This window comes from Apaloderma vittatum, unplaced genomic scaffold (assembly GCF_000703405.1).
Source record: "Apaloderma vittatum isolate BGI_N311 unplaced genomic scaffold, ASM70340v1 scaffold19034, whole genome shotgun sequence".
NCBI lineage: Eukaryota > Metazoa > Chordata > Aves > Trogoniformes > Trogonidae > Apaloderma > Apaloderma vittatum.
In genome coordinates, this window is record NW_009713625.1 from 10,556 (window position 1) to 20,464 (window position 9,909).

The 9,909-nt window shown below is 47.8% G+C and overlaps 1 protein-coding gene across 1 annotated transcript in view; it reads right to left on the reverse strand.

The window, feature by feature from the left end:
* Nucleotides 1-8,726, reverse strand: part of LOC104273201 (1-aminocyclopropane-1-carboxylate synthase-like protein 1) — a gene marked incomplete at its 5' end in the record, with an annotated part of 13,534 nt that extends 4,808 nt beyond the window's left edge. The window contains 8 exons of the mRNA XM_009868444.1: nucleotides 683-783; nucleotides 1,765-1,842; nucleotides 2,487-2,584; nucleotides 2,894-2,960; nucleotides 3,725-3,794; nucleotides 4,330-4,400; nucleotides 6,898-6,957; nucleotides 8,101-8,726. Coding sequence (XP_009866746.1) covers nucleotides 683-783; nucleotides 1,765-1,842; nucleotides 2,487-2,584; nucleotides 2,894-2,960; nucleotides 3,725-3,794; nucleotides 4,330-4,400; nucleotides 6,898-6,957; nucleotides 8,101-8,726 — 1,171 coding nt within the window. The remainder of the gene's footprint in view (nucleotides 1-682; nucleotides 784-1,764; nucleotides 1,843-2,486; nucleotides 2,585-2,893; nucleotides 2,961-3,724; nucleotides 3,795-4,329; nucleotides 4,401-6,897; nucleotides 6,958-8,100) is intronic.
* Between the last annotated feature and the right edge of the window lie 1,183 nt (nucleotides 8,727-9,909).

Below are 9,909 nucleotides of genomic sequence, written 5' to 3' on the forward strand. Positions count from 1 at the left end.
AGTACGCGAGGGGAGGTCTCACGAGTGCCGAGTACAGGGGCATGATCCCCTCCTTCCCCCTGCTGCTCACATCATTTCTGATAGAGGCCAGGAAGCCGTTGGCCTTCTTGGCCACCTGGGCACACTGCTGGCTCATGTTCAGCCGGTTGTCCACCAACACCCCCAGGTCCCTTTCCGCCAGGCAGCTCTCCAGCCACACCTCCCCCAGCCTGTAGCGCTGCTGGGGGTTGTTGTGACCAAAGTGCATGACCCGGCACTTGGCCTTGTTAAACCTCATGCAATTTGCCTCAGCCCATCGCTCCAGCCTGTCCAAATCCCTCTGCAGAGCCTTCCTGCCCTCCAGCAGATTGACACTTCTGCTTAATTTCATGTCATCTGCGAACTTGCTGAGGGTGCATTCGATCCCCTCATCCAGGTCATTGATAAAGACATTAAATAAGACTGGCCCCAAAACTGAGCCCTGAGGGACTCCACTGGTGACCGGTCGCCAACTCGATTTAACCCCATTTACCACGACTCTCTGGGCTTGGCCATCCAGCCAGTTTTTAACCCAGCGAAGAGTCCACCTGTCTAAGCCATGAGCCGCCAGCTTCTCCAGCAGAATGCTGTGGGAAGTTGTATCCGACTGGATTCTGGAAGCTGTATCCGACTCGAGGTGCCTCAGCCTTCCAGACTGACATACCTTTTGGCAAATTCCAGGTAATCCCGTAGCTCTGACAAAGAGTAGATGTCCCCGAGGGGATTTTGAGGATTCAGAAGAATTAAGGCCCTTACGGTGACACCCTGCAGAACACAAATGACGCGGTATTACCAGAGTGCCCATCGTGGGATAAATTTTCAGTCTCTCTACTTGAGCAGTGAGTGTGGCACAAGATTCTGCTTAAGCTTCCACCACGACTTTCCGCCTCAGATTTGTATGAGAAAGCTTTTAGCCGCAAATTAAGATTTTTATCTTTTTTTTTTTTTTTTTTACAATTATATCACTTGCAAAGTGAACTGAGGAAAAGATTATAGAAGGAATCTATGAGGGAGTCTGCCAGAACCATTGACATCTAGTCAACCAATCGATGAGATGCTCTCACCCACTCTTGGCGTGGAAGAGAACTTTCTCCGAGCTCTATCAGTAATTAGGAAGCCACAAATTACTGAAGATTGCCCATGAATGAGGCAAGGAAGATAGGAATTGGAGCTATGTGGATGCAAACTGCTCTCACTTAGAGCACAATTGGCTGAAGATGTGAATAACGTGAAGCTAAACATACACCGGCCTTAGGACAACGTCAAAACTTAGAGACTAACTCTTCAGAAAGGTGATACTCATCAGCGTTTATCCTCTAGATTTGCACTTCTCCCTCTCCTGCAAAACTTCTCGGTGTTCTTAGTGGGTTCCTCTGCCCTACTGTGCAGAGCAGTCATTTTGGGGGTAATTCAGGTAGGAGAAACTGTGGGTAGTCCCCACTTTTTAGTGTGTGCCCAAGTACATTTTTTTTTTAGTGATATGAATGAGTTCTGATGCTTTGTGAATGGTCTGTTCTCCCGGTTTCTCTCTTTGGCTGTGACCAAAAATGGGACAGACAGGACATGGGGGGATTCCTCCTGAGATCCCCACTGAGTGTGCAACGCAGCTTCATCTCAGCTCACCTACAAGGACAGCTGGAGAGCCAGATGCAAGCTCTGGAAAACGTTTTGATCTTCAGGCAACTTCTGGGATGTGCCGTCTCGAGCGTATTGTAAACTTCACCGGTCACAGGAAGCTCAACTCACCTCAGCCCGGGAATCCTGCAAGGCTTTTTCCAGTTTTTCCACTGTAAGCTGAAAAGGCCGAGTGCTTGTTCCAGTAATCTGAAAGACACCACGAAGATAAAAACAGCCAGGTTATTTCAACAGAGTGTGCCTTGTGCCAGCACCTGAGAGATGTTCATAGAATAATAGAATCATAGAATGTTTGGGATTGGAAGGGACCTCTAGAGATCATCTAGTCCAACCCCCCTGCCTAAAGCTTTTGTTCTCCAGAAGAAAATAAAATGCCAACATTAATGACTACAGAAACCATCTTCTTACCCATTTATACTACTGAGAGAACCACTAAATAAATAAAATCAAGGAATGTTCCTCACAGGCTGGCCACACACAGAGAACACTCTGGTAATCCTTGAACAACTGAAACCATGCAAGATCTCCATCTGCTCTTCCAGCCCTAGGACCATCTTTAGTAGGACAGCACGTTCTTCTGTCTGCAAACCTCAAAATGGCCTTTTTTCCTCTCAAGAGCCATTACTGGGAACAAGATACAAGACCGAAATCCGGATTTATTGTCTCGAGCAACTTTTTTTTTGCAAATTATGTGCCCACTTTTCCAGCAACTGGGAAAATGTCCATGGGCTGCAGCCTATCCTCGTCCCGGGGACTGCTTTCAGAGGTCCCCAGCTCCAGTATCGACTGTTTCTGAATGACAGAGGCTGATATTCCCTTCCCTCAGATCTTACCTTACTGTCTAAATAGGCATACACCAGCTTGACGTTACCGTAGAGGAAGACACTCTGGGTAATGCTACCGTAAAAGGGAGTAGCAATCAGAACAGCTTCTGGAACCAAGGAGACAAAATTGGTTATCGACAGGTCCCAGTCCTGTTTTCTCTTCTAATGTACTTCAGCTAAACACAAAGCTTTTTAACAGCAGTGCCCTCTGGAAACACTGTAAAACTACTGGTTTTTCCTCTGCGTTAGTCTTACTTTAATTCTTTAATTTTCTACAAGAACCCCGGTAAAAGCGAGTATAGCCCGCATTTAGTCTAACCTACTACTTTGCTTCTGTCACGCGCTGTTTAAATGGAGTAATGCATCGCTTCCCACCAAAAATGAACATTAAAACCATCTCCCAACCATCCACTTACCCCCTGGATCACAAAGGACTGTAGCTAACGCAGAAAATAAAGAGCCGCAACCATTTAAAACAATTACCTACAGAGGAAAGAGAGAGCCTAGTGATAAATCCATCTGTAGAAAGATAAATGTGATAAAACAATAATTTCTGACTGTATCACTGAAATATATTTTCTCCCCAGTTCTCTAGCATGGATATTCCCAGGATTTTCCTGCTGAAATCCCACTTCTACTAGAAATAATTTCTATCCCATTCTTTCCTTCAGAGACACTTTGTCGCGACGCCGCTCTTGATTCTAACAAGGAATTTAGAAAAAGGATAGCCTTAAGGTAGGAAAAAAAAATGGGCGAGTGGTGCCGAACTGCCAGAAAAGCAAACTGCTCCTCATCAGCTAATACGTGTTATCGTCTCTGTGGGAACTGCAGCTCCTCCTGCCAAATTTCATGCAACACTGGAAACCACCGTCTTGTACAGGAGCGGGTTTGACTCCTGCACCCAGAAGACGGACACTCATGGGTCCTGTTCTTGGTGAAGGCTGAGGGACAGAGGTTCCGGAGCTGAGTAAGGAAATGAAAACATGAAGCCCCACCGAGAGCACCGGCATGAGGAGTTGGCACACAAAAGCATGAGGCAAATCTACAGTAGACCCGAAGCGTTTTGGCTGAAAAGCGCATCAAAAGCTGCCGAACTGGCTATGAATCAAGCTCATTTACATGACAAAAGGCTGTCATCACATCATTCGGTTAAAAAAAAAAACAGAAAAAAAAAAAGAAAGATGAAAACGTTTGACAACAAGCGGCAACACATTAGAATAGACACCAATGGAAAGTGGGTTACCCACATTTTCTGCCTTAAGAGGTGCAGGGGCCTTGCAGTAATAGGTCAAAAACCGAGCCACTTCCTCGCGCAGACTGAGAAAGACACAAAAGCAAATATCGATTCAGCTCGTTCTCCAAGAGGCTGGGCTTCCCCAGGTCCACATCTCAGGAAAATAAAGCCATGGCGCAGTAAAGTCTGAGGAAAACAGCTAGAAAACAGCATAGCTCAGGCCCATGCCCCAGCCGTGACTCCTGCACACGGCAAAGGTGTCACGGACGACGTCTGTCACGGCACGTACATTTCTGATGAGCTTTAATTGGGGCACGGAAGAGAAGGTTTAAAGTCCCCAAGCATTCACTCTGTTTCAAAGAACCATTTGGAGGCACCTAATTCGTTAATGCACACCGCGCTTCTAAACCTGCGTTCCCTTTAGAAAATTGGCATCTTCTCTCACATAAAACGACTGTTAGCTGGATGAACTGGTAGGGCAGCTAATTCACAGTTTTGCAAAGACCAAGTTGATTAAATGGTGTAGAAATTTTTCAGCTAGTGGTTTGTCCTCACCCGTTCTGCTTATCTGAGAAGCAGCCGACAAGGGAGAAGCGTTACAGAAAAGAGAAGACTTACAACATATGTCCCTTCCAGTCGGGATACTGAAGCAGTGGAGGCTCCATCAGGTTCATATCGGTCTGTGTCAGCTGGGAGCAATGTGAAGAACCGTTAGTTGCACATTAATTGCACTGACATCGGAAACACGGAGACAGATGGGATCCATGCACAGGCACACACCTGCACCGGCACAGACACACCTGCAACTTCTACGGTGGCAAAACTGGATTGAGAAAGCCACTGACCATCAGAACTAACGCGGCTTGGGAGAAGCAAGGACCAGCAAACCCATCGGGGGGATGTGAAAAACATGGGCTTGTGCTAAAGTTACCGCAGCCAAAACTCTGCTGCGAGGAGATCTACAAAAAAGGACGCGGAATGGGCAAGGCACATGATGCCCGTAACCGAGACGCCCACAGGAGACTTCCTCAGCGACTGAAGCGAGCCCGAGTCCCACAGAGAGCTTCGCTCGGGCTTTGGGGACAACAGCTTTTAGCTGCGAAGTAAGTCCCAGTTGTGAAAGCTCAGGTCTAGGCTGTCAGGAAGAAAGGGCTTTGAATCTCAGTCACATATGTATTTTCTTGAATGGGCTTCCAATATATTAATTTTTTAATGAATCCTAGCCTTCATTTTTGTCTCAGCTCCAAGTTACTGCAGCTCCTCTGGATCTAGAACTCTGATAAATTTTGGTAAGTGTTAAAGAGTAAAAGGAGCTTTCAAAAGACAGGAGAAAAATGAGATTATCTTATCGATAATTCTTCCCCAAGGCAGGCAGTTTATTCCTTATTGGGAGTTTCTTCTGATCTCAAAGACAGTCTTACCTGAACTGTGGAGCTCTTTTTAATGTTTCTGTTTAGATAAAGAATGCACATTGCTTTTTATCTAAATATTTTCAGGGTTGTAAATATCAGGGTTTTGCATAATCCAGTTTTATGAAGTTGCAAGCAGTGATAACAGCAGAGAGGGCGCGTTACGTAAACAAAAAAGGAATAAACAGGTATTACGTAGCATGTAGCTTCCCAATGTTTAATGGCAACCAAATCTACGAGTTAATATTAAAAAAGGTGAGGGTGGAGGGACACGCCATGGAGGTGACAGTGTACAGGAGGAGGGAAATCCAACATGCAGCGTGAAAGCTTTTCCCAGAATAACAAAACTGTGACGCCTGTACCAGTGCTTTAAAAACTGGTGATGAGCTCTGGAGTTTACAGACACTCCCCTTATCCCACGCAGAATTACAACCTGATATTACAGGATTAAAGTTCCTTCATTCAGCTGTAGATGTTCTTGAAGCCTACGGAGCACAGAACTGTGTCTCCTTAGGTCTCTCTCCTAAACCTACCTGGAGAACGCAACATAAAACAGATCAGCGGACTTGGCCAAAAATGACTATGCAATAACAAAGAGGAGAATCCTGAAAAGCCAATCGTTGAGGGCTGAGGAAAACAGACGGGCCAACTGAGATCCTGCGCCCCAAGCACTCTCTAATGTACGGGTCAAAAAAAACTGAAGACAGAAATCCGACGCGTTTCTTTACTCCGTAGGAACAGCAAGTAACAGCAACCAATCCCTCACCTACGAGCCGGCGCTGCGCTCTGCGAGGCCACGCCGCGACGCTCCCGGTGCTGGCAACAACGTCTTTGCTCAGCTTGTTGTCTCCCTGTAGCCGGCAAAGCCTTAACTCATTTTCCTAACCAGGCTAATTAAGACGCAGCTGGCTACCATCTCCCTTGGCGCTACTTACTGCAGGCTTGGCGTTAGTTTTAAGGGGAAAGGACAGCGAAGGAAGGTACCACCTACGCAGCCTAGAAGGCACGAGGTTTGGTGTGCAGGCAGCAGCTCTGCCTTACCTGTTCTTTTAGCTGGAAGGCAGAGTGGTGGGGTAGTGTCCCCCCGAGGCAGTGGAGTGGCAGGCAGAAATAAAATAAGGAACATTTTGAGGGTGGGAAGCCATGGAACGGGTGCAGCCACGAACTTCAAACCGCGCAGGGCAACCCCGAGCCGCCTTCCCCTCCCCACGGACAAGGAAATATTCCCCCCATGGCACGGTTCTCCTGCTTTCTTCCGACTTTTTTTGAGTCGTGCCGTGGGTTTTGTGCCTGCCCCTCGTGCAACTGAACAAATTAAGCAGGTAGCAGCTGACTCGGTCTGATTTGGAGAGACTTCAAGAGCTGCCACCCTCGCCCATCTCGGGTAAATTCAGAACTGAGAATCTGACACTTTACAATGGAGATCCTTGAAATTAAATACAGAGTTCAACATTCATTTCAAAACCTCTCTATGAGATCGACGGCTGTCAGCAGGACAAAATGAAATGCATCTTATTCTCGTTTAGCTTTCCGAGCCAAGCACATCCCCAAAGGGAAACCCATCATGAAGAACAGAAAAAACACCCTCGTGCCTATCCTCCTGGGAAAATAAATGTACCAAGAGCTGGATGCAGAAGCGACTTCAGACAAATAAAAAATTCACCACAAAAAGCTTTACCAGGGCAAGCTGAGCAACAGCAACGACTCTAGGAAAGGGCAAGCACTGAGGAGGAGCTACACAGCAAATTCAGGTTTGCTTTTTTGGAACAAGACTTACCCGCTTAGACATCAGGTCAAAGCAGAGTTTATTCTCACTGGTGCCAAAGTTTATTATGCCCTAGAAAAAAAATAATTTCTTGTTTACAGAGACAAAAAATACGTGCGTATATCACCTTCACTAACTTGCCTCCATAAAACAATTCCTAGAAAACTGAGATTTGTCCTCCCGCAGTAGTTTTAAACAGGTTTTGGATACGTTTGTTTGTTTTTTTAATCTAAGAGCATCTGTTTATCAGTTGTTACCATTCCGCTCCGCTGATTTACTCAGAAACCACATAAACACGTCGTCACGAGAAGCAGCCAAGACACTCCATCGTCCCCTCTGCAGGGCGGCCCCTGCGGTTCGAGGTTTAGTCTTTGGCCCCGGTTATTTAGCACTACCTTAGATCTTGAAAAGTTTCAATGTACTGGCACGTTTTCATTATTGGAACAGGTTGCGTAAATAAATTTGGAACAAGGTGAAAGGAAATCTAAGCGACCATAGGTTTATGGCAACAGAAGAGGCAGTTTGTTCCTCATAACACACCTTGCTTTTCTAGCTTAAAAATCTAGTTTTCACCTCCCAACGCAGCGTGACTGAAGTCAGGGCTAATAAAAAAAAAACCCACCACATTTTAAAAGTTTCAAGTAGCTCAGTACCTGAATGCAGAATCTATTTTAAAGTAATCCACACTTCTATAGAAATTATTTGCCATGAAGCACTAAGTCTCAGCCAGTGCCACAAGGGGGGTATGATGAGCTACTTACAACTGAGCAGCCGAGTGTAATCAGGCAGAAAAAGTGCCGAATGTGACTTAAATTTATTTTCTTTTAAAATAAAAAAGTCTACTACTTAACCCATCACCTGCAATAATCAGATATAATCAGAGATGGTCCTCAGCAGGCAGCAGAAGTGATGAGGTGAAAGGAGGAACGGGAGCTCTGCTCATTCCTGCGGATTTCTTAATCTCTTCCAAAGTCTACTCCTGCTACTATTTCCCCTCCCCATGGGAAATCAGGGCGCACAAACCTGTGCTGAACGCAGCGCTCGTCTTTGATCTATAGGCGATCTGCAAAGCTTTTTATTTCTCTTCCTCAAACAAGCAGCAAGATCAAAAAAATACCACCAAGCTCACTTCTAGCCTATCTGTCGGCACACCTCCAAGGAAGGGTTTTTTTCCTAGCAAGAAAGCCAGAGGAACACCCTGAGGCTCTCACTCACGTTGGGGTTCTTGTCTTCATCGTACTTGTCGGCGTGATAAGCTTTGTACCCCTCCTCAGTGGAGCCACGGAAGATGTTGGCGATGTTGCCGCGAGCGGAGAGGTAAGGGCTCCTCTGGAAGTCACCAGGGTTGCAGTAGCTGTGCAGGTCAAACTTTCTCTGGGTAAGCGGTCGAGCCCTCATCTCTTGCAGGTCACCCCCTCCTCCTCCTCCTCCTCCCATCCCCGCAATTTCGGACAGCGCCTGGCTGAAGTCCAAGCCCCGAGGCACCGCGATGGAGGAGGAGGAGGAGCCGCTGTGGTTCTGCTTGAGGATGCTGAGCATCTGGGCGAAGACGTTGAACATGCGGAACTCGTGCTCCCGCTCCAGCTCGAACCTGCGCTGCTCCAGCTGCATCCGTCGCTCCTCCGCGTCCAGGTCGCGCTGGAACCGGCGCTCTTCCATCTGCAGGAAGCGCTCCTCCATGGCCCGCTGAGACGTCAGCGTCTTCAGGAGGAGGTCGTCGAGAGGGTCCTTCACGCGCTGGCCTTTCCGCTTTTTTCTCAGCCGATGCAAGGCGGAGAAGCCTGGTCGGGGAACCACGTTCTGGATCCGTGACGAGTTTGCCATGCTGGGCTCACTGAAACCTGCCGGACACGGAAAAGCAAGGAAAGGAAAATGAAAAGTGCAGCAAGTAAAGCGGTACAGGCGTGCTTTGCCGCCTGCCCCGGAAACACGCTTCGATCTGGTGTGGGGTTTTGTGGGAAAACCAAGGCAAAACCTGCCTGGCACATCTCGAAGTCTGCGAGTTTTGTTGAGGCCTGTGTTTTAACTTCACAGATCAGGCACGCCACTGTGCTGCCCACCCCATGCCCAGCCTCTGAATTAACCTGAGGGACAGTCAGTTCCCTCTCCTGGGCCACAACGGCGAAGAGGACGCAGGGTTTCTTCCTGATCTCAGATGTTAACCTCACGCTGGTTATCATCTCTTGCCCCCTCCAGCAGCCTGGTCTGAAATCCCCAGGATTTCCAGACCGTGCTCTTCCCAGCAGCCCAAGCAACGGCCAGCTGAGCTTTCCGCGCAGGAATCCCATCCCTGCTATGCCAACACGCTGCTTCTGCCAGCGACTTTCAGAAACATCTTCTTTCCAAGCCCCGTTGCACAGCTCAGAAAGCCAGGCAACAATCGTTCCCAATTATTCTTCGCGGCTGAGTGGCCTAAAAGACTAGATCCAGAAAACGTCTTAAAAGAAAGGAAGGAAAAGTTTCACCTGCAGGTTTATAGCGTAGCCGTGGCAGAAGAGGGTCTCCAGCATGAGGACCACGGACAGCCCTGGCGACGTTCAGATGACACCAAAAAGAATTCCTTCTTTTTTTTTTTCTTAAAATAAGGTTAAGTACTCTCAGAAATCTAGCAGAAATGCCTAGCCCGGCTCGTGGCAGACACGCCAGCCCTTGGGGTGCCATACGCTGTGTTTAGCCTGGCACAGTAAGTTCACCTTTTATTCACCCGCAGCAAGATACACTTCGAGAATGGCCAGAAGACCATGAACACCGACACCAGCCTTCTATTTTAAAGCTTTCTGGGCCACGGGGAGGCGGGGGGAAAGGTCGATGTGAAAATGAGGTGTCTACCAGAAAAAAAACGGGGCCGGTTACCTCAGTGGGTTGAGCGCGATGCTGACAACAATGACAACACTGAGGTCACGGGTTCGATTCCCGCTCGGTCCCCATGTGTTGCCTGGTCTAGTCGAGAGGTGGCGTCCCTGCCCATGACAGGGAGGTCGGACTAGATGATCTCTAAGGTCCCTTCCAGCCTAGGCCATTCTA